The 23850-nt window shown below is 59.4% G+C and overlaps 1 protein-coding gene across 2 annotated transcripts; it reads right to left on the bottom strand.

Moving 5' to 3' along the window:
- Positions 1–737: 737 nt before the first annotated feature.
- On the bottom strand, positions 738–22896 carry LOC123365760 (dynein regulatory complex protein 1-like). 2 transcript variants are annotated; one of them, XM_045008628.1, is made up of 17 exons: positions 22697–22895; positions 22184–22271; positions 20836–20948; positions 18175–18358; positions 15059–15196; positions 14062–14148; positions 12572–12694; positions 11075–11214; positions 9379–9513; positions 8849–9084; positions 8037–8170; positions 7405–7494; positions 6407–6493; positions 5848–6044; positions 2623–2766; positions 1815–1917; positions 738–911 (listed from the first exon to the last, which is right to left on the bottom strand). In XM_045008628.1, the coding sequence occupies exons 1-17, from the start codon at positions 22840–22842 to the stop codon at positions 855–857; spliced, it is 2202 nt and encodes a 733-aa protein (XP_044864563.1). In that variant the 5' UTR covers positions 22843–22895; the 3' UTR covers positions 738–854. The 2 variants fall into 2 exon arrangements, with proteins under 2 accessions (XP_044864563.1, XP_044864564.1); XM_045008629.1 differs by lacking the exons at positions 18175–18358; positions 20836–20948 and having other exon boundaries at positions 22697–22896.
- Positions 22897–23850: the final 954 nt, after the last annotated feature.

The following is a 23850-nucleotide window of genomic DNA, read 5'->3' as shown; positions in this document are numbered from 1 at the left end:
ACACTGCCCTGCCCCCGGCCATTGCTGTGGGGGGGGGGGCGTCCTGTCAGCTCGTGTGGGGGAAGGGGCCCCCGTGGGACTGAGCTGTGTCAGTTAGTGAAGCAGGGACGTGCTCTCCCCAGCCGTGCAATGCACGTGCATCTTGCACAACACATCCCTGGGCTGGGCCATGCCGGGCCCTGTGTGCGTCTCCAGGTTGCGGCTGTTACTTCACGCGGCAGGGGGGTGATGGGTGTTGTCTGCGCACTGTTCCCATGCGCCCTTTGGACTCCAGTGCAGGGCCCACCACTCAGCCTAACATAACATAAACTCGCCCCCCCCCCCAACATGGCCACCTGCCAGCCCCACTGCGGGAGACCAGGGCTGACCCCAGGGCTGGGCGGGAGGGTGCACGGGGGCAGGGCTGATCAAGAGGCGGAGCAGGGTGGGGTGCTTGGTGGGCTAAGGTGGGGGGGCTGGGCAGGGATTTGGGGAGCCCGAAGTAATTGGCCTTATCATCCCTGGGTGTGTTCTCCTGTCAGGCACTGACTGCTGCCCCGGAAACAGATGGGAGACGGGGGGAGGGAAATGGGCCAGCCCAGCTCTCAGCATCCAGGTAGCAGAGACAGCGAGGGGCACCCCCCTGCCAGCCTGAGGGCCTGCTGCTCTGTGAGAGGGCAGCCAGCCCTGGCATCATCCCAGAGGGCAGCGTGTCTCCTGAGCAATCACACCCCGCAGCCCGGCTGGTTTAAAGGGGGGTTTATTCCAGCCGCTGCCATCCAGAGACTGCCCCGGGTCCGGCACCGAGGGCTCGTGGGTAGGGACGTACGGCAACGGTCTCACGCTGCCTGCCAGGGCTCCCGGCCCCCTGACGGTCACGGTGGCATCAGCTCTATCACGTGGGTGGGTGGAATCAGCAGCTCCTCGTTCACCTGCGCCGGGACAAGCCGAGGCCACAGTGAGGGTGACGGTGCTCTGGGGGGCACAGCACACCCACCGGCTTGGAAGAGTCCCCGGGGCCCTCACGCTGGGCGGGGACGTGGTGCCACTGCCCTCTGCCTGCTGGTGTTACACTCCGGTTCCTAGCCGTGGGGGGGAGATGAGCTGCTCTCTTCCCCTGCCGGGTCCAGGCGGGCTCTAGTACTGGGGCTCCCCGTTCCCACGGGAGGTGACTGCCGCTCAGCAGGGCTCAGACAGTGAGTGTCCCCTGCCCATCCCCACCTTTCCTCCCCGTGTCCAGCGAGTGCACCGGATTCCCAGCCCTGAATACTCACGTCGTGGAACAATAAGGGACGTACTGCATGCCCCCCCCCCCGCCCCCAACCTGGCACCTTCGCTAAGCCTGCACACTGGGGACCTAGGGCCCTTTGCCCATCTCAGCCCAAACACTGCGGGGTTGGTTTCTCTCTCCTGCTCTGCTCATCTGGCCCAACGGCCTCCTCTCTCTGCACACACGCCACCACTTCACCCCCTGGAGAGGTCTCTGCTGGGCCCACCCCACTATACAACCCTCTGCTGGCCCTAGGCCCATCCCCTGGCATCTCTCCACCCCTCCACTTGCCTGCCTTGGCTGGCAGAGGATGCACGGGTAGGCCCTGGCTGCAGCCCCAAGGACCAGTCTGTTTCACCTCCCACAGCTCGGAAACCACCTCTTCTGCTTGCCTGCAGCCCGCGAGGCTACACCCTGCATCACCTCCCCTCGCTGCCACAGGGCCATGGGGGCAGCTGCCATGCAGGGCCTCTGGCACCCTTAGCAATAAGCGCTCCCGTCAGTGAGTGACGCCCCCAGAGGCCCTGGGCCCCTGTCCCAGAGCGGCACCGGCTCTGCCACTCACCTTGGAGGTGAGGTACTGATGCAGCAGCATGTGCAGCTCCGTGTTCTGCTGCTGGAGCCCGTCAAGATCTGTGAGCAGCTTCGACCGCTGGCTCAGCACAGAGCTTCACAAAGAAGGGAAATGGGTGAAACCTCCCGACAGCAGCGTGTCTTCCTCGTGGGCCTGGGGGCTTTTAATGCACCCTCTGCGTTTCACACGTACAGCTGTGGCCCTGTTTTTCTCAAGAGCGGGGGGCGAGCGGTGCCCCCACCTGGCTAAACTGATTGTGGTGCCCACAAATGGCCCCTGGCGTTTCAGTTGGATGCTGGGTTCTCCCCAGCTCGCCCTCCGCGGCTGAGCGCACCCGGAGAACGCCACGAACACAGCACGGTCCCCGCTGACTGCAGGGGGCCCAGGGGCTGGGAAGGGGTCTGTCACGCTCTGGTCATTTACAGAGCACTCAGGGATGGGAAAGAGCCACACACGAATCAAACACATACAAGAAACTGATCTTCTCCTATCCCACCAGCAGGGGTCACCCTACCTCCAGCCACTGCCCAGCAAGGGATCTTGGGCCAGGAAGCAGCGCTGGGGCAGGGGACTGCACTGGAGTTAATTAATGGCCAGTTAACCCTTTGTACAGGCACTGAGCCCTCAGGGCACGTGAAGACAAGCCCCCCAGGTGTGCACTGTCAGCTGGGGGGGCAAGCGGCCCAGAGGGCTGGTGTCTGCAGCACGTCTCTAATGACAAGCCCCATCAGCACTGCCAGGCCTGGTGCCCTCACACCCGTGGGTGGGATGGTTGGGGGCCCCTGGCTGGGGCACTTACTAGTATTTCTCCAACGCCGCCTCCAGCGCGTCCCAAACCTTCAGCTTTGGCTCTGGGATGACGTGAGCCAGGGCCTCCCAATACTCAGAGTCCTTGGAGTCGTCCCGTTCCTCCAACACCTTCTTCAGCTGCGGCCGCTTGTCCCTACGGGGCAGAGAGAGGAGCCCTGGGCTCAGGGCACCGCTCTGCCCAGCCTTTCAGTCACCCAGCCAGGTCTGAAAGGAGGGGCCACTGCCTGGGGCAGCGCCGGCGTAGCCTCACGGCTCTCTGCTGGCGGCAACAGGCTCCTCTCCTCACGTCTGCCTGCCCCACGCAATCCAACCTGCCCCCCACCGCACAGCTGTGCCACGCAGAGTGAACCCCACGCGCCGTGGGGAACCCACCCTGCCCCACGCAATCCAACCTGCCCCCCACCGCACAGCTGTGCCACGCAGAGTGAACCCCACGCGCCGGGGGGAACCCACCCTGCCCCACGCAATCCAACCTGCCCCCCACCGCCCAGCTGTGCCACGCAGAGTGAACCCCACGCGCCGTGGGGAACCCACCCTGCCCCACGCAATCCAACCTGCCCCCCACCGCACAGCTGTGCCACGCAGAGTGAACCCCACGCGCCGTGGGGAACCCACCCTGCCCCACGCAATCCAACCTGCTCCCCACCGCCCAGCTGTGCCACGCAGAGTGAACCCCACGCGCCGGGGGGTGACCCACCCTGCCCCACGCAATCCAACCTGCCCCCCACCGCCCAGCTGTGCCACGCAGAGTGAACCCCACGCGCCGTGGGGAACCCACCCTGCCCCACGCAATCCAACCTGCTCCCCACCGCCCAGCTGTGCCACGCAGAGTGAACCCCACGCGCCGTGGGGAACCCACCCTGCCCCACGCAATCCAACCTGCTCCCCACCGCCCAGCTGTGCCACGCAGAGTGAACCCCACGCGCCGTGGGGAACCCACCCTGCCCCACGCAATCCAACCTGCTCCCCATCGCACAGCTGTGCCACGCAGAGTGAACCCCACGCGCCGTGGGGAACCCACCCTGCCCCACGCAATCCAACCTGCTCCCCACCGCCCAGCTGTGCCACGCAGAGTGAACCCCACGCGCCGTGGGGAACCCACCCTGCCCCACGCAATCCAACCTGCCCCCCACCGCCCAGCTGTGCCACGCAGAGTGAACCCCACGCGCCGTGGGGAACCCACCCTGCCCCACGCAATCCAACCTGCCCCCCACCGCCCAGCTGTGCCACGCAGAGTGAACCCCACGCGCCGTGGGGAACCCACCCTGCCCCACGCAATCCAACCTGCTCCCCACCGCCCAGCTGTGCCACGCAGAGTGAACCCCACGCGCCCGGGGGAACCCACCCTGCCCCACGCAATCCAACCTGCTCCCCACCGCCCAGCTGTGCCACGCAGAGTGAACCCCACGCGCCGGGGGGAACCCACCCTGCCCCACGCAATCCAACCTGCCCCCCACCGCCCAGCTGTGCCACGCAGAGTGAACCCCACGCGCCGGGGGGAACCCACCCTGCCCCACGCAATCCAACCTGCTCCCCACCGCCCAGCTGTGCCACGCAGAGTGAACCCCACGCGCCGTGGGGAACCCACCCTGCCCCACGCAATCCAACCTGCTCCCCACCGCCCAGCTGTGCCACGCAGAGTGAACCCCACGCGCCGTGGGGAACCCACCCTGCCCCACGCAATCCAACCTGCTCCCCATCGCACAGCTGTGCCACGCAGAGTGAACCCCACGCGCCGTGGGGAACCCACCCTGCCCCACGCAATCCAACCTGCTCCCCACCGCCCAGCTGTGCCACGCAGAGTGAACCCCACGCGCCGTGGGGAACCCACCCTGCCCCACGCAATCCAACCTGCCCCCCACCGCCCAGCTGTGCCACGCAGAGTGAACCCCACGCGCCGGGGGGAACCCACCCTGCCCCACGCAATCCAACCTGCCCCCCACCGCCCAGCTGTGCCACGCAGAGTGAACCCCACGCGCCGGGGGGAACCCACCCTGCCCCACGCAATCCAACCTGCTCCCCACCGCCCAGCTGTGCCACGCAGAGTGAACCCCACGCGCCGTGGGGAACCCACCCTGCCCCACGCAATCCAACCTGCTCCCCACCGCCCAGCTGTGCCACGCAGAGTGAACCCCACGCGCCGTGGGGAACCCACCCTGCCCCACGCAATCCAACCTGCTCCCCACCGCCCAGCTGTGCCACGCAGAGTGAACCCCACGCGCCGTGGGGAACCCACCCTGCCCCACGCAATCCAACCTGCTCCCCACCGCACAGCTGTGCCACGCAGAGTGAACCCCACGCGCCGTGGGGAACCCACCCTGCCCCACGCAATCCAACCTGCTCCCCACCGCACAGCTGTGCCACGCAGAGTGAACCCCACGCGCCGTGGGGAACCCACCCTGCCCCACGCAATCCAACCTGCTCCCCACCGCACAGCTGTCCCACGCAGAGTGAACCCCACGCGCCGTGGGGAACCCACCCTGCCCCACGCAATCCAACCTGCCCCCCACCGCACAGCTGTCCCACGCAGAGTGAACCCCACGCGCCGTGGGGAACCCACCCTGCCCCACGCAATCCAACCTGCTCCCCACCGCACAGCTGTGCCACGCAGAGTGAACCCCACGCGCCGTGGGGAACCCACCCTGCCCCACGCAATCCAACCTGCCCCCCACCGCACAGCTGTGCCACGCAGAGTGAACCCCACGCGCCATGGGGAACCCACCCTGCCCCACGCAATCCAACCTGCTCCCCACCGCACAGCTGTGCCACGCAGAGTGAACCCCACGCGCCGTGGGGAAGCCACCCTGCCCCACGCAATCCAACCTGCTCCCCACCGCACAGCTGTGCTACGCAGAGTGAACCCCATGCACCGTGGGGAACCCACCCTGCCCCACCTCTTGTCAACGTCGCCGCCAGAAACCAGTTGTGCCGGGGGGAGACGGCGGGGACCTTTCTGCTGCTGAGCAGATCAGCCCAACCTCTGTAGCCCAGCAAACCCGCCCAGTGCCCTGGCAGCCAATCCCCAGCCCAGATGCCCCTCTCCCGCTGCTCTCCCAGCCTCACTCCCGCGGTTCCCGTGCCTTGCCCCTCCTCCAGTTCACACGCTCGGATCAAGGGGCTACTCCTGCAGCCCGTTCTCTCCTGCTCCTCGTATTCCCAACCAGCCCCCCACCCCATTCCCAGCTAACGCGCTCTGCTCACGGCCCAGCCTCACCTCGGCTTCTGGAAGTCCAGGACAAATGCTTTGAGGGCCTTGAGGACGTCATCGGGATGGAAGAGCACAGAGGACGGCGATGCTGCCGAGCTCTGATGGGCCGTGCCTTCCTCCTGCAGGGCAGCGGATCCCTCATCGCTGTCTGCTGCATCCACAGCGAGTTCTTCAGGGACCTGCTCCTCTGCCCACTCCTTGCCCTGCACGGCAGCCACACGCGCCAGGAGTGAATTCCAGCCAACTACAGCTAACCCGTTCACGCTCCCCCCAGCCCACAGCACCTCTACCCTGAACTGCAAACCCGGGAGGCTTCCAGCCATCCGGAGCCCTGGTTCAGTGACATCTGTATTTACTGGGCACAAAACACAGGGGCGTGGGAGCCAAACTCAGCACTGGTGGAAACAGCGTAGACCTCTCCCATTTCAACGGCTGCAGCCGCTGGACCACGCCCGTTCTCTTGATAAGAGCGACACCAACTCCCGCCCCCAGCGAGGAGCTTTCCAAGCCCCATCTCCTCCCAGGGCTGCGGGCTCTCATCCCGCGACGCCCACGTTCATCGTACCTGGCTGGAGCCGACCTGCTGGGCTTTGAACTTCAAGAAGAAATCCACCAGCGCATACACGTCGTCTTCATTGTCAATGTCGAGGGCCTGGCGAAAGGCAGAGAAACAGCAGGTCGGGTGGCAGCTGGGACTCCGAGATGTTGCTCTGGTCCCTTCCCGCTTCCTTTAGAGGAGCGGCCCGGGGTCCTAAGCTGAATTCCCAGCCCTTCTCTTCCCAGTGCAGAGCCAGCAGCAGTGCTCAGCAGGGGCAAGGGAAGGACCAGGTTCAGATCACAATCTTGGTCTGTCTCAGTGAGATGTCAGACACCGGGAGCCCTGCAGCAGCCCATGCTTCCCCGGGGAAAGAGAGGACGTCACGCAGCTCCAAACCCATCCCTCTTCCCAAATAAGGGGAGAGGAGCCCAGCTCTCTTCAGGCAAAAGGGTGGTGGCCACAATGGACCTCAAGAGGGTAGGCCCCGGCGGGAAGGGAGTCTTAGTGGCAGTGGCAGGGCTAGCTGCAGGGGGGAATGGAGGGCTGTACTGGGAACGACACAGGACAGGGTGGGAGCCGGAAGGCCCAGGAGTGTATTGGGGATGGGGGATCAGTGGGAGCGAGGGGGGAGTGCCAGGGGAGCGGGAGCTGACGGCACTAGGGGTGGCAAAGGGAGGAACCGGCTTCAGGCACGTCCCATCTCTTATTCCTTCTGCCTTTCAATCCCTCTTGGGAAGGGAGCCTCCCCCCCGCCCCTCCCCCAGCTAAACTCCGGCACCAGAGCACACAAGATGGCCCCGCTGAGTCCTAGGGAAGTCACCTGTGCACGGGCCATGCCCCTCCTCCCTTCCCCCCCTTGCAGGTGACATGCTTCTAAAGGCAGCGTCTCAGCAGGTCCGCCCCTGTGGAGCTGCATCATCCAGCAGCAGCTCTCAGCCCGTGGGCGCCATACTCCTTCCCCAGCACACTGGGGCTGGCTCTGGGGTGTGTTCCTGCATGTGCTCTGCGCGAGATGCCCAACTAACCGCAAAGATTGCGTCCAGCCTCATCAGGGAGCGCTCGTGCCTCTCCAGGGGCTGCAGGAGTCCCAGCAGCTTGCTCTCTATCAGGAAGCCCTTGGAAGGCAATCACAGGAAGACGTTCACAAGTGTTTCAATTCACACTAGGATACCAGATCTCCTGGGGCTCGTGCCATGGGGCAACAGCTGTCTGACCCTGCCGATCCATAGGACACTCCCCAGGACGTGTTTAGCTCCCTACATGCTGTTGCAAATGCAGCTTAGCCAATTGCTATTTCGATGTATCCCTTATTGCACCAGCCCCGTTCTACCCCCTCCCCCAAGGTGTGGCAGGCAGGTGGCACCAAACACACGTCAGCATCTCCCCTCACACACACATTCTGCAGCAGAGATGCTGCATGCTCAGGTGGAAGATCGCGGGCTCACTGTGCCGGGTGCTGCTGTAGAAAGCACGGGGACCTGTCCCCAGACCGGGTGGTGTTTGAACGCTTTGGAAGCCGGGTGGGCAGGGGGAGGAAATGAAGACAATCCTCAGATCCAAGAAGCTGGTCTGCGAAGGAGCAGCCCAGCTAAGGGCCGACATTGTCTCCCGCACAGAGCCTCCTGCGGTTGGAGCTGGCCAGGGTGGCCCAACTCACCGACTCGTCGCACAGGAGCTCCAGGATGTGTTTGACAGACTTCACCGAGATGTGCCGGGGAGGCTTAACTTCCTCTCCAGCCTCTTTTCTACCTTCCTCCACAGCACCTTCCTCCTCTTCCTGCTGGCTGCTTTCTGAAGCACAAGGGGAGAGGGAAGCTCAGAAGACGCGCGTCACCTGCTGCGCTCCTCCCCTGGCACAGGTCACCACCCCGGGGAATCGGCACAGGAATCTATTCAGAGCTGTTGGACAGAGAGCCATGCAAGGGGAGCTGCTGGGAGGCCTGTTTGGAAGCAGTGCCAGCCATATCGTGTGGTTACCACTTCAGCAGCTGATGCAAACCTCAGCAAGCAGTTCACAGCAGCAGGTGCGGCTGTCATTGCACTGGTCTCTAGCAGCTGGAGACAATGAGGAGCAGGGGCGTTGGGGGTAGAGGAATTTCCATTTTAAAACTGGATTTGCAGAAAAGGTGCAGGGCTGGCTGTGACCACCCCAGCGTCGGCCAGCGGGCAGAGGTGCATGTCCTTAGAGAGAGATCTGGTCTGGCGGTCCCAGGGGTTTTACAATGACGACAGGTCCCTTTGCTTTCCTTCCACGCCCCGGAGAGGCAAAGCAGAGCACAGCACTGAGATTTGGGGGCCAGGTAGTTTTATCCCCAGCTCGTAACGACTCACTGAGCCCTCCTGGAAAGTCACTGAACCCCTCTGGGCCTCAGCCTCCTCCTCCGGGATGGGGTGCAGGGAGGTGTCAGCAATCAGAGCATGGGAAGGGCTTTGAGATCCTCGGGGAACTACAGACGCCACGTATCCCACCTGTTAATGCCATCACCTCCTGGGCCAGCTTGCTGGCAGATCTGATGGCCTTGCGGTGCACGATGGGGCCCACGTTGTCCAGGAACCAGTAGTCAGGCTCCACCCAGGGCAGCCCCAGCTGCTGGGTGTGAATGATGCGATCGGCCTCGAGGGCTTTCCACATCAGCCCTTTGGCTTCCTCCTCGTTCATCAGCCAGACCTCCAGGAACTTCTGGGCATCGACGACGGCAAAGTGTCTGCAGAGCGGGGAAAGGCCCCTGCCTGTGACTCAGGCTTGCCCCAGGCAGCATTCCACGCTCTGGACCACGGGGTCCCCCTGTGGCTCAGACGCCCCCTGACAGTGCTGAGTCACAGGCTTCCGCGATTAACCCTCTCCCCACAGCTACAGGCTGCCCAGCAATGCTCCACCCTGAGCCAAGCAGCCAGGGGAGGGTGGCTGCTATCCGCTCTCTGAGGAGGCCCTGGGTCCTGGCAAGCTGCCCTCAAGTGCCCCACTCAAAGAGAGTCCGCGCCTCCAGGACACACCGTACCTCATCGTTCTCTGCAGATCCTTGTACTGCTCCACGATGCGCTTGTAGTCGGCCGTCAGGGTCTGGTTCTCCTCCTGGAATTGCTTTATCTGTTTGGCCAGCTTCATTCTCAAGGCGTTGAGCACGTCATGCAGCCTGAGGAGGAGGGCAGGCTGGTAACAACAACAAATTACTCCCCAGGGCATTCTGTGCCAAAACAGTAAAAATTCTGCACCAAGAAGATTAAAATTCTGCACCCAATATTTTAAAATTCTGCAAATTTTATTTGTCAGATAAATGTGGGGGCTCCAGCCTGGCCTTGGGGAGCACAAGCCACTGGCTGCACAGAGGTGGGAGATCACGGTGCAGCTCCACCCCGCATCCCAGGGCACAGACTCAGCCGTGAGGCTGCACCCAACCCTGACACAGCACAAGGACCGGGTCTGCCCCAGAAACACCCCAGAGCCCTGCCCCTCTGTGCCAGGTGCACCAGGTGTGGGCAGGCAGGCTCAGCAAGGCAAGATCCAAGTCTGGAGGGACCCAGGTGTGGGCTGAGAGGGTTCTGTCTGGGGCAATCCGGGTGTGAGCAGCAAAGTGGGGGATCCGGGGCGGGGTGGGGATCTGGATGCACAAGGGCTTGTTGAGGGGTTCTGGGTGCAACAGTAATGGGACTCTGCAGGAGGGGGCAGGTGAAGGTGGGTGGGGCTCAGCAGGCAGGGTTTGGGGGGTTCAATGGGGGTCCAGATACTGGGGGGAGTGGGACTCAATGGGGTGGGGATCCAGGTGCAGCTGGTTGGGGCTTGGTAGGGTTGGGATCCAGGTGTGGGTGGCTCATCGGGGTGCTCCAGGTGCAGGGGGAGTGGGGCTCATCAGGTGGAAGGGTCTGAGTGCAGGGGGGTGAGGCTCAGTGGGAGGGTCTGGGGATGAGGGGGGTCTGGATGCACGGGGGTTGGTCAGATGTGGGAGCAGCTCCCCGTACAGGGATCCCTCCCCCTGCAGCTGAGGAGTGATGGGTGCAGGAAGTGAGCAGGGGAGTTTGCAGAGCTTCCTGCAGCCAGGGGAGAAATCTGGGGGTGGGTCTGACCCAGCCCCGGATGCCGTGCAGGGGAAGAGGAAATCGCGTCCACCCCAGCCCAGCCGGGACTAACAGCTAAGCCCAGCGCAGGGTAGGAGCCACCAGTCGGGTCTTCCCCAGTCCTGGCCCCGCCCCACAGTGATTTGCCTCTCTGCCGGCTGCCCTGGGCACCCAGAACACACTGCTGGGGAGGGTCGCATGACCGCGCTTGGGGCTTCCCTTTGCTTCCCCATCAGAAAGTCATTTTTCTGTGGGGAAGCAAAGAAATCTGGGGGGGACATAAACTCTGTATCTGTGCAGAATTCCCCCAGGAGTAAATAAATCCATACACACAGCCAGAGCCGGACATACAAGGGCAAGCATGTCCTAGCGCCTGAACATGGGCCACTCCTCACCCCCGTCCCAGCCCAATGGCTGCAGCACCCCTGGAGGGGGAAGGACTCTGCTGACAGAGCCCCTGTGCAAAGCCCAATTATATTCAGTCTTTGTGGGAGCAGGGAGAGGGCTGTGGGCTGCAGTGAGGACATGGACGCTGACCCAGAGAGTGCTGCTCAGACCCCACACGAACTGCAGGCGCTGCCCGAGCCCCACACCAACTGCAGGCGCTGCCCCGACCCCACACCGACTGGGCTGATCTTTTACCGGTTGAGTTTCCTTTTCTGCTGGGATTTTATGATGGTGTTTTCCTCATCCCGTTTCTTTAGCACCTGGAAGTTGTATTCCAGCTTCTCCTGGTTCAGCTGGTAAATGGCTTTCATTTGCTGCAGCTGCTGCTCCAGGATCTGAGATTCCAAACAAAATAAAAAGCCATCATCTGTTGTGTACAGGGAAAGGTTTGCAACTACAGAGCCCCTCCCTGCCATCCCATGGCTGGCCAGGGGGCTCTAGAAAGAGGGTGCCTAGGCCAGACTCCCTAGGATCTAGTGGCAGTGCAGAAGTCTTACAGTGAAGCTCCTTCTCTAAAGGACAAGCCCTGTACGAAGCCCTCCTTGGTAGAAAGGTGCTACCGACATTCACTGTCCTGACATGCTATCGAACCCCTCACTCAGCCTGTCACCCACCGACTCAGTACCATGGACAGGGAGTGCATCAGCTTCCTCACCCCCTGCCAACCCCTCAGGCAGCAGCACAGACAGCCCTGCACCAGGCCCTGTAGGTCCTGTTCCATCAGCTGGCAAGGAGAGTCACAGGCTCAGAACTCCCTGCCAGCAGCCCCCAGACAAGTGATGTCAGCACGAGTGTTAAGGGGCCCTCAGCTGTCATGGCAGCACACAGCAAGAGGCAGCATCTACCGTCCGAGGTAAAGCCGCACAATCCAGGTGGCGGGTGTGAGAACCTCTCTGCCGCCCTCCTGTTGGACATGTTGTCATTCAAGCACTTGAAGACGCATGAGTAGGAAGAGGGTTATTTTACTGCTCAGTCACAAGGTCTGCAATATGAATGGTGGTTACTTAGGAAGATGGAAATTGCTATGCCGGGCAGACCAGGGATCCAGCTAGTTCAGTCTCTCGGCTGAGTGGCCAGCACTGATGGCTTCACAGGAAGCCACAATCACAGATCATTCTGGAATAATCTATCCAGAGGGAAGTGCCCTCCTGAGTGCAGTCAGATAAAAGGTAACATGCATGAAGGTTTCTATCCTTGTAAGAGGCAGGCAGTGTTTGCTTGAAACCCGCACCCTCTTAGCAGGTGCTGATCGCAAGTAAGCACTGCTCCCTCACTAATACATGTGGCTCACTACTCGCTCTGGAGAGAAGAGAGCTGGAAGTGACTGTCTGAGAGGATCTAGGGGGCACGCTGAGCAATCATCGAATCGTAGAATATCGGGGTGGCGACCTCAGGAGGTCATGAGGGAGGAACCCTAGGGGTAGCCCAGCTGAGGGGGACGGTTGCTACTGTTAACTTTTTGTACACAGAAGCCAAGCCCAGAAAGGCTGAGAGTTTGATTCTGCTGCCCGTCTCTCCCGTCTCAGTACAAGCTGTGCAGTTTGCGGAAATGTAGCCATTTAGCTTAGCCCTGCTGAAACAGAAGAGTCCCTTCCCCATGACAGGCACAAAGCTGTTGCTGTGTTCTCCTTGTGGGCCCTATGCACTCAGTGGGGTCGTGTCTCTGCTCCCCCAGGGCCCTGCTCTCCACACCTGTACGTCGTTCTCCAGCTGGATTTTGATGGTAGTGTACTCCTCAGCATCCTGCACCCGCAGCTGATTCAGCTGCTTCTCGTACTCCTCCACTTTCTGCATGCGGGTGATCAGGTTCTCCAGCTGGGGGCAGAAGGAGACCAGAGGAGAGTCAAATGACTGCAGAGAATCACCATGGTTCTGATCGGCCGCTCAGCCTTCCGGATCCCAGCGGCCCTGGCCAGTCCGAAGCAAGGAGGGATACGGATCATTCCCAGGCAGCAGCCCAGTGGGGACAACGTACCCCGGGCTATCACCGAACCAGGCAGGAGTGCAACACTATGTCTTTCCCTTACACACAGTGCATGCAGGGTGTAGTGTGGGTGTGACTGGACTAGGCGGTACAGAGCCAGCCAGCTGCTCTAGTCCCGGAATGCCTGCCCGCCCGGTATGTGCTGCTAGCCAGGCTAATCGGGTGCCCATTCCATCCCTTTCCTTCAGGCCCCTGAAGTGACGCCGGCTGCTCCTGCTCTGCTGTGATTCTTCACCAGGCACATCACAGCCACCAAGGAGCCCCAGGCAGCAAGGAGTCTGTGTACAAACCCGGGGCCAGAGCTAAGCTGGTGTGATCTGGGGTGTTGTTACGATCTGTGGCTGCAGGGGGCCCCACCTTTCTGAGGTTACAGAATCACAGAGTCACAGCAACGTAGGCCTGGAAAGGACCTCGCGAGGTCGTCTAGTCCAGCCCCCTGCACTGAGGCAGGATCAAGTGAACCTGGACCATCCCTGACAGGGGTTTGTCCAACCTGCTCTTACAAACCTCCAGTAATGGGGATTCCAAAACCTCCCCTGGAAGCCTGTTCCACAGCTTAGCTACCCTGAGAGTTAGAGTTTTTCCTAACAACTAACATGAATCTCCTGCAGATAAAGCCCATCACTTCTTGTCCTTCCTTCAGTGGACATGGAGAACAATCGATCTCCATCCTGAACAGATCTGAGGACTATTATCAGGTGTCCCCCCCTCATCTTCTTTTCTTAAGACTAAACAGGCCCAGTTTTATTAACCTTTCCCTACAGGTCAGGTTTTCTAACCCTTTTATCAGTTCTGTCTCGCTCCAGTTTGCCCACATCTTTCCCAGCATGTGGCGCCCAGTGGACACAGTGCTCCAGCTGAGGTCTCACCAGCCTCCCGTGTCTTCTTCAAGGTATAGAGCGATAAGGACAGGGAGCGCAGGGCAGCCTGACCCTGCATTGCTGGGCTGCCGAGTTCCGCCTGCCCTGTAGCAAGCATGAACCCTCCAAGAGGAGGGCGGAGTGAAGCATTCATTACCCAGCCCCCTGCGCTAAGGCAGGACCGAGTTAACCTAGACCATCCCTTCGGCCCACCTGCTCTCTGCCCACACCTGGCCCCTTCTGACCCCAGGCTCTTCAATGTCAAGAGCGGGCCCAGGGACTGAGACTCTGCCCAGGAGCCTTCCTTCGCTGATCACCGTTCCCCTTAGGGCCCTTACCTCCTGGGCGTTGTGGGCCTGCATGGCTTGCTCCCATTTCTTCTTGTTGCTGCTCAGCTGCTCTCGCCGTTCCAGCTCAAAAGCTTTCTGAGGAGGAGACAGTGCTGTGAGCGGGTCGCCGTGCACACCGCAAGGCCTGCTCCCAGCTTGCTGCCAGCTCCGCCACGCTGGATGAGCCTTGTTTACCGGGCCAAGCTCTGGGAGCAATGGCAAGAGGCTTCCGTGACAGAAGCCAGCTCCAGATCGCCACCGGGTGCCACCCAGACATAGGCACAGCATCCTCTCCCTGTGCCTGAGGTCACACCAGGGTTCAGTGGCAGGGCTGGAAACTCTAGTCCCTGGGACTCTAATTGCGCTGCTCTAACAACATGCCCTCCCTATTGCCCCGACAGCACCCCACACCCAGCAGTTGCCCGGTATAAAGACTGGGTCTGGGGTTAAGCGGGCTGTTAGCTCTCTCCGTTTGTAGGAAGATGTCTGTGAACAGTTTAGCGTGGGTGCGAGGATGAAATCTAGCTCACACAACAAGCCACTACATTAAACTGAAAGATACACTCTAGCTCAACCAAAACGTATGGGCCATTGGGTGAAATTCTCTGGCCCGCATTCTACAGGAGGTCGGACTAGATAATCAGCATGGTCCCTTCTGGCCTTACACATCTGGGAATGAACAGCCATCACACAGAAGCAACTTTTCATCTACGGACCTGGGCTGCACTGGATCCCCAGTAACTTAGAGAGGGAAAGACCCCAGAATCACATAACCAGAACCGCAGCGCTCCGTTCATCTCCAGTTTTACTTCTACCTGGCAAAGTGAGAGCTCTGGTCCACAGAAACATCTGACTGCAGCCCAGAACCCAGCGTTGCTGAAATGCCAGTGTAATGAGCGAGAAACCCCTTTGCCGGAGGTAATTCCATTAAGGAGAACTCCCTGGTGGATTTACTGTGGGAATAATTCACTGCTTGCTCCCATCCTGCTATGAAGCCATTTGCTACCTCAATCTGCGTGAGTTCCCGACGGTAAGTTTTCATTAGGTTTCTGATCTGCTCCTCCATTCTCTCTACCAGCAGGTTAATGTCGTCTGACTGCTTCTTGAGATCCTTCACATACTGGTCATCTTTGCTTTTCAGCTCCTGCAGGAGAAGAGCAGACACTGAACTGATAAACGCCGCTCTGCAGAGCTTCAGCACAAGCCAGAGAACCTAACAATCAATATCCTGCATCTGCCCCTTCAGACATTATGGAAAGTGACTAGGGAAGAGAACTGAGGAACAGAACAGTGGTTAGGAGGGAGAAGAGATGATGGGAAGATCTACTACACTTGCTAGCAAGGAGGAGGAAGCCTCAATGCTTGGGCTATGTAACTCTTGTCTGGACTAAGGGGGCAGGACTAGAAAGCCCCAAGAGTAAACTATGGGAATAATCACGCATTGGCAGGGAGATTACTCCGGGGGGAATTCTGTGCCAAAAAAATAAAAATTCTGCAACAACAAATTAAAAATTCTGCATGTGACATTGCACTCTACATGCTTTATGAATTTGAATATGATGTAACTGGAATATGCTTTTTGCAAAAGGTCTCTTGAAAGGTATCATAACAAAGGTTATAACCTACTGAATATATTCCTCCTATTTGTATGCATGTATCATCCTTGTATCTGAAGCTAGAAATATGAACTATAACTCTGAGATCCTATTGTCATTATGCGAAGTGTGGGCCATTAATGGTGGTTTAGAATCTTGAGCGCTCCCATTGACTAGGACAATTGATTGCAAATGGTTTATTTACCTGCAAGCCTTCCTGTATGGGTGTGTGCCAGCCCGGGTAATGAAGGATGAAGTCTTACAGTGACGTGATCATGTCACATGATACTGGAATCCATCTTAACCCTGGTGCTTTTCCATTTAAAAGGAAGGGTGGGGACCCAGAGAGACAAAAGATTCCTGCCTTGCGCCAAGGATATAAAGGGGGTGGAACAGAACAAAGGGGGGCCCAGTCATGAGAACACCCCTGCTTTTCACCTAAGATGCCTGCTGGAACTAACACGAACTCTACCAGGGGAAAGGATTGGGCCCAGACTAGGAAGGAGTCTAGTCTGTGAAAGAAGCTTATTGGACCTAGACAAATTAGAGGATTGGGCCAAAAGAAATATGATGAGGTTCAACAAGGACAAGTGCAGAGTCCTGCACTTAGGACGGAAGAATCCCATGCACTGCTACAGACTAGGGACCGAATGGCTGGGTAGCAGTTCTGCAGAAAAGGACCTAGGGGTTACGGTGGACGAAAAGCTGAATATGAGTCAACAGTGTGCCCTTGTTGCCAAGAAGGCTAATGGCATTTTGGGTTGTATAAGTAGGGGCATTTCCAGCAGATCGAGGGATGTGATCATCCCCCTCTACTCAGCACTGGTGAGGCCTCATTTGGAGTACTGTGTCCAGTTTTGGGCCCCACACTACAAGAAGGATGTGGATAAATTGGAGAGAGTCCAGCGGAGGGCAACAAAAATGATTAGGGGGCTGGAGCACATGACTTATGAGGAGAGGCTGAGGGAACTGGGATTGTTTAGTCTGCAGAAGAGAAGAATGAGGGGGGATTTGATAGCTGCTTTCAACTACCTGAAAGGGGGTTCCAAAGAGGATGGATCTAGACTGTTCTCAGTGGTAGAAGATGACAGAACAAGGAGCAATGGTCTCAAGTTGCAGTGGGGGAGGTCTAGGTTGGATATTAGGAAACACTATTTCACTAGTAGGGTGGTGAAGAACTGGAATGGGTTACCTAGGGAGGTAGTGGAATCTCCTTCCTTAGAGGTTTTTAAGGTCAGGCTTGACAAAGCCCTGGCTGGGATGATTTAGTTGGGTTTGGTCCTGCTTTGAGCAGGGGGTTGGACTAGATGACCTCCTGAGGTCCCTTCCAACCCTGAGATTCTATGATTCTATGATTCTATGACCATCTCTGAGGGTGAGATTTACCTGTAATCGGTTTCTTAATGCATTAGGCTTAGACTTGAGTGTTTGGTTTTATTTTGCTTGGTAACTTACTTTGTTCTGTCTTGAAACCACTTAAATCCTACTTTTTATACTTAATAACATCACTTTTGTTTATTGATAAACCCAGAGCAAGTGATTAATACCTGGGGGTGGGCAAACAGCTGTGCATCTCTCTCTCTATCAGTGTTACAGAGGACGGACAATTTTTGAGTTTACCCTGAATAAGCTTTATACAGAGTAAAACGGATTTATTTGGGGTTTGGATCCCACTGGGAACTGGGTGTCTGGGTGCTGGAGATAGGTGACCTGCTGAGCAGTTTTTGGTTAAAGTCTGCAGCTTTGGGGATGTGGACCAGACCTGGGGATGTGCTACAGCAGGCTAGTGTGTCTGGCTCAGCAAGGCAGGGTTCTGGAGTCCCAACTGGCTGGGAAAATGGGCTCAGAGGTAAATTCAGCACATCAGGTGACAGTCCCAAGGGGGTCTCTGTGACCGAACCCGTCACAGTGCACACAATATTTTAAAATTCTGCATAGTTTATTTGTCAAAATTACACAATACTGTATAATCACACCAGTTTCAATTATTTTTGGTCAGTTATTTCATAATACCTGTCAGCAAGTACGTCTGTAACAACACAGACAACAACAAAGATTCAGGAAATGTTTTTTGACAAATAGATTCCTTACTAGGCATATTAATACAGAACTCTGAGTAATTAATTTAAACTACAATACAGACACGTCTTTCCCGCACCCCTCGAAGCAGTGCAAAGGCTTGGAGGAGTCGGGGTAATCGAGGAGCTGAAGGAGAGGGAAGCAAATTGCTGGGAAGAACCCTTGGTGTGAAATTGGAGGGTTGTTGGATCTGGGTGGGAAAAGTATGGAACAGGTTTTTTGGGTCCTGATCTGTTACTGCCAGGACATGAGTGCATGCTGAGCCTATGTATATGGATTTGTTATTGTAGGGTAGCACAGTACCCTGGCCAAAGAGAAGAGACAGTCAGTTCTGGGTCACTTACTCTTGGACAGTGTCTCTCTAACATTAACATGCTCCAGCAAGTCCCTCGGTGCCCCACAGCTGTCTCCACACACACACCCCGCACTCCTGGCTCTGGCAACCTACCTGCTGCAGTTCGCTGATGAGCTTGTTCTTCTCTTCAATGAGCAGAGCACACTGCTGCTGCTGCTGGTTGAGCACGTCCCACAGGTCCTGCGGGATGGTTTTCTCTTTGGCCGAGCCCCATTTTGAGGTGATCTCTTCAAACTTGTCCTGATTAGTCTTGGATTCATTCTCCAGTTTCTCGATCCTGCAGAGAGCAGCCAGCACAAGGAGATAATGCAATTGGGGCTGGCGGAGGGTTTGGCGGCTGCCCTTGGCCCCGTCCACATTGAGATTTCCAGCCATGTTAGTGTCTTCCTGGACAACCAGTTCTAGGGACTAAATCAGTTTCAAACCAAAGGGTAGAAAAGATCTTAGTGGGGCAACAAGCTTTTCTGTAGCCCTAACGATAGGCTCCGTCCAGTGATGAGCTGCCAATTTTTTAACAACGGGATCCCTCCTCCCTCCAAAATTTTAACAACGGGTTCCCTCCTTCCCACCCCCCTCCGTGGGGGGAGGGTCGTGCCCCATCCAACCCCTCATGTTCCTTAACACACACACTCCGAGACCCCTGACCCATCCCCCCCCTTCCCTGTCCCCTGACTGCCCCTTGCCGCCCCACCCAACCCCTCCTCTCATTCTCAATGGCCCCCCAGAACCCCTACCCCATACAACTACCCCTTCTCTCTGTCCCTGAGTGCCCCCACCACCTCATCCAACCCTGCTCTTTCCTGACTGCTCCCCGGGACCCTTGCCCCCATTCAATCCCCCTGTTCCCTGCCCTCTGACTGCCCTGACCCCTACCCACCCCCCCACAACCCACCCCCTCCCTGCCCCCTTACCACACCGCCTGGGGACCGGGTCCACTCTGCCAGGACCACGACCGGCGCCGCTCGGCCCGACTCCCCGGGCCGGGCCGGCGCCGGGGCCCGGCCACTCAGCCCGACTCCCCGGGCCGGGCCGGCGCCGGGGCCCGGCCGCTCGGCCCGACTCCCCGGGCCGGGCCGGCGCCGGGGCCCGGCCGCTCGGCCCGACTCCCCGGGCCGGGCCGGCGCCGGGGCCGAGCCGCTCGGCCCGACTCCCCGGGCCGGGCCGGCACCGGGGCCCGGCCGCTCGGCCCGACTCCCCGGGCCGGCACCGGGGCCCGGCCGCTCGGCGGCAGCCGCGGGGCCCGACTCCCCGGGCCGGCGCTGGGCTGGAGGGAGCCGCGGTCTGGGACCGGGAGCTGCTGAGCCAGCCGCACCTCCCCTCCCCCTCCGCGCCCCAGCTTACCTGCTGGCTGCCTCCATGCTGCTTGTTCAGGCTTCCCGCGAACATCTGATTCGCGGGAAGCAGGGGAGGGGGAGGAGAAGGGGGCGGAGCAGGAGAGGAGTGGGCGGGAACTTTTGTTAAATTTAGCAGCCCTTAACAAGCGGTTCTAAAATGGCTGCTAAATTTAACAACGGGTTCCCGCGAACCCGTGCGAACCCGCTGCAGCTCATCCCTGGCTCCGTCTCCTGATCTGAACAGGCTCCATGCACTAACAAAGACGACTCTGCAGCCAGTATGTAGAGGACACTAAAAACATGGCTGCAGGACTGGTCTCTGTACAAGAGCCCTGGGAATGCACTGGATCCAAAGGGAGCACATTACAGAAGCAGAAATTGGTCAGAACAAACTGACTGTGGAAACGCTCGTCTGGCTAGCTGGGTCTGTCAGGAGGCCAGCGTCGCAGACACCCTGCACCATTACCACTGCTGACAGCAGGCTTGGCCAAGGAAGCCTAGCTCCAGCAGCTGTCACCGATCCAGTAAGATTGGCATTAGCAGAAGGTGCTGGATCTGCAGCACTAGGGACCCAACACCTCCATTCATCCATGGAGCAGGTACAGTACACACAGCAGCAGCACACGCTTCCCTCACACACGTGCCCTGCAAGTGGGCCATTGCCAGGGACTGAGGGGTTTTGTCTTTCCTAATGAGACTTCCAGCAAGGCTGCCAGCCGAGAGATGGACACAGGTCACGTAGTGAACTAGCCCAGGACTAAACCACTGCACACGGTCCCCTCCCAAAGTGACCCACAAGTGAAAGGCTCCCAATTTCGTATCGATCCTCTGGCTCTCTGGTACCAGCACGTTCCTGAGGAGTGCCATGAAAATGACTGGGGGCTCTTAGGAGGCACAGGTCCATTCAGCAACACTGGACTTGTTTGCCCATGACAACTGGTAAGTCCCACAGCAGAGAGATGGGTCTGAACAACCAGGCTTCTCTACTGCAATCCCAAAGAGGAGAGGCCAGTGCTGGTTCCTCTATACCAGGGGTGGTGGCTAAATGAGAACCTGCAGGCCACACAGTTCTCACAAGGAATCACCATCACCTTCCATGCCTGAGTGCAGGCTGGGGAAGCTATACACACCAGCATGCAATGCTCTATCCAGATCCAATCAGGCAGGCCGCATTGCATGCTGGGACCTGCAGCTTCCCCATGCTACCTCTGCTTATTACAGATGAGGGTGGCTGCCATTTGCTCCTTTGTGTAAATTAAGCCCAGTTCTCGCCTGCCAGTGAGTTGCCAAAGAGGCCCCCAGTTGATGGGCATGTGGGTGGCCCTGCTCCGAAGCTGGCGCTTTCAGGGGATGCTCAGGGCCTAGCACAGGAGCAAAGATCTTCCTGCCAGTGACACAGCAGAGCTGTGGGATCTTTTACCTCTGTCGCTTGAGTTCGTCCTCCTCAGCCCTCCTCTGGGTCTCCCTTGCGTCTGCAGCCACCTGGATATTTGTCACTAGCTGCGTGCCGTCATTGAGCAGCTTAGCTAGCCTCTGTGAACACAGCAAAATGACAGAGCAGTTGTCACGGAGTGTGGGGGAGTCCGGCCCTGCACCCCTCTTCCTGGTCTCACAGTGACTCTCAGCCAGCGAGTAAAACAGAAGGTTTATTGAACAACAGGAACACAGGATACAGCCCAGCTTGGGTTCAGGGCCAGGACCCCCAATCTGGCCTTTCTGGGGGGTTCAGGGTGCTTAGATCCCAGCCTAGGATCCCCTGAGACCCACCACCCAGCTTCCAAACCGAAAAAACTGATTCCACTTTCCCCCCTCCCTTTGTCTAGCTACAGCCAGAGGTGAGACCTCCCCTCCCCCAGGCCAGGCTCATGTTACAGCTGCATACCTGTCTCCGCTTACCAAGCACACAGACGGTCCCTGCTCTCACCTACCAACCCCACAAACCTCCCTATTCCATCACAGCTAGCCTCTGTGAACACAGCAAAATGACAGAGCAACCCACATAGGCAAAGAGGCCCAAACTCATTGCAATGGAGGACTACCTGGCTAGCATTTTTCAAGCCAGGGTGTCTAAAGTCTGCCTCCTACATCCATATTTAGGTACTTAAATACAAGTAGTCTGTGCACCTGCTGCGTCCACTGAAGAAGAAAAAAAGATTCATTTCCCCTGGTGACTGTGGGTCTTCGAGATGACTCCCTGCATGGACCCACATGCCCCACCCTCCTTCCTCACTGCGTCAGAGCCTCACAACAGAGTCTCGATATACAGGAAGGAACCAAATGTGCCCGAGGCATGTGCATCACCTGCAGGGCAGCTCTCTGCAGGCAATCAACTCGAAGAATCATCGTTACCACCATGAGGACCAGTTCTTCACAGTGGGTTCTAGCTTCGCTACACCCTTAGTGTGATGAGAGTATCACACAACATGTTTTGTACTTGGAAGCTCAGTATATTGTGTATTTGCCTGGCTTTAGCTGCAGAGTTGAAAGCAGGAGGCTGTTTTCAGGAACTCCTAAAGGTGAAGAGGTAGAAGAAGCTGGGTGCTTCAGAAGCAACATTTTTCATGAGCTTATGGTTGTAGATCTCCCTGGCATATGGACATGTTTTTCAAACATTAGTTCTTGCCCTGTCAAAACACACAGGTCCATTGGTTTACTCTGGGCTGTGACATCAAAGGCTACCCGAATAGGAGAACAGAGCCAAACATGTGAGTCACTGGCCCTAATCAACGTGCCTGCGTTGATCTATATTGCCACAGCTTAGTTCTAACCTGTCTGCTTTCTTCTATCTGCTTGTGGCTCCTGCTCAGCTCTTCTGCCTCAGCCTTCTTCGCATCGGGATCTTCTCCGAGGGCCTCCCTGCGTGGGGACGTGGGGAGGAGAAACACTTCAGTAACACGTCATCTTCCGTCTCTGAAAGGTCTCCATGGGGCCACCCCACCTGGTTCTGTGACCCTGTCAGATCCCACAGGGGCGAACCAGCTCAGGGCTGGGACGGAAGAGGGACCCAGATGCTCTCGGACTCTGACGGGAGATAACGGGGTCCCCCCATCATGGCATGAGAGCTTGGCACTGAATACGGGGTCACTGCCCTGGCGGAGCACGTCAGTCTCCGTCCGGAGAGGAGGCTCCTACCTGGTCAGTCCCAGTGGGCCCGGTTCGCACTGGGCCCGGTTCGGGGGGGGGGGCGGTTCGGGGGGTTCGGCCCGGGCCCGGTTCGGGGGGGGGCGGTTCGGGGGGTTCGGCCCGGGCCCGGTTCGGGGTCCCGGCCCCCCCGCTCTCACCGGCGCTTGGCCTCCAGCCGGGCCGCGATGCGGAGGCGCCGGGCCGCGATCCGCTCCTCCTGCTCCTCCGAGTTCAGCGACGGGCGCCGCGCCCGCGGCTCCCCCGGCCCCTCGGGCTCCCCCTCGGCCAGCGCCGCCCGGCTCATGCCGCCCCCAGCCCGGCCGGTCCGGCCCCAGCGTCGCTAAGCAACGCGGCGCGAGGCGTCGGGGGCGGAGCGCGAGCTCGGGCGGGGAGAGCACCGGGCCCCGCCCCCTGCTGACACGCTCGCTGCCCCCGCCCCCTGCGAACGCGCCCCCAGACTCCCTGCCAACCCGCGCGCTCGGACCCCGCCCCCTGCGAACAAGAGCGCTCGAGCCCCGCCCCCTACGAACCCACCCCCAGCCTCCCTGCCAACCCGCGCGCTCGGACCACGCCCCCTAGCAACACGCGCGCTGCCCCCGCCCCCTGCCAACCCGCGCGCTCCGGCCCCGCCCCCTGCCAACCCGCTCCCAGCCTCCCTGCCAACCCGCGCGCTCGGACCACGCCCCCTGGCAACACGCGCGCTGCCCCCGCCCCCTGCCAACCCGCGCGCTCGGACCACGCCCCCTGGCAACACGCGCGCTGCCCCCGCCCCCTGGCAACCCGCGCGCTCCGGCCCCGCCCCCTGGCAACCCGCTCCCAGCCTCCCTGTAGCCGCCTGGGTCCGGCCTCCGGGGGCCTCTGCCCCGTGCGCCCTGCAAATCCCTCCGGCCCCCTGCAGCTCTGGGGCCTGCACCCCCCACCCCCGCCCGGTGCCCCCCCGGCCCCCTGCAGCTCCGGGGGCCTGCACCCCCCACCCCCGCCCGGTGCCCACCCGGCTCTATGGGTCCAGGGTCCTTGCCACTGCCCTGCCCTTCACCCACCCCTGCCCCTGGACCTCCCTGCACAGCCCCAGGCTCCTTGCCCCTAGCCTGCCCCCGCTGCAGCTCCCTGCCCTGCCCTGGCCTATGGGACCAGGTTCCACGTCGCTGCCCCGCCCGCTGCCCCCCCAGCATCGCTGCTCAGAACCAACCCCTCTCCAGCCTACTTCCAGCCTCCTCATTTTTTCTGGTGTCGGCCTGGGCCACCTGCTATTTTTAAGTCTATCCAGAAGCCCTGTGCTGTGTCTTTACTCTGCCCCCCACGTGGTTTGTAG

Source organism: Mauremys mutica, chromosome 3 (assembly GCF_020497125.1).
Source record: "Mauremys mutica isolate MM-2020 ecotype Southern chromosome 3, ASM2049712v1, whole genome shotgun sequence".
Taxonomy (NCBI): domain Eukaryota; kingdom Metazoa; phylum Chordata; order Testudines; family Geoemydidae; genus Mauremys; species Mauremys mutica.
The sequence above is the reverse complement of the archived record's forward strand: the minus strand, read 5'-3'. Positions and strand labels throughout refer to the sequence as shown.

Excerpts from the sequence above, each read along its gene's own strand:
- LOC123365760 (XM_045008628.1), bottom strand. The coding sequence starts at position 22,842 with ATGAGCCGGGCGGCGCTGGCCGAGGGGGAGCCCGAGGGGCCGGGGGAG. Across the intron at positions 20,949-22,183 it reads AGATAGAAGAAAGCAGACAG|AGGCTAGCTAAGCTGCTCAA; the intron begins GTTAGAACTAAG and ends CTGTGTTCACAG. Across the intron at positions 14,149-15,058 it reads GGGAACTCACGCAGATTGAG|AAAGCTTTTGAGCTGGAACG; the intron begins GTAGCAAATGGC and ends TCTCCTCCTCAG.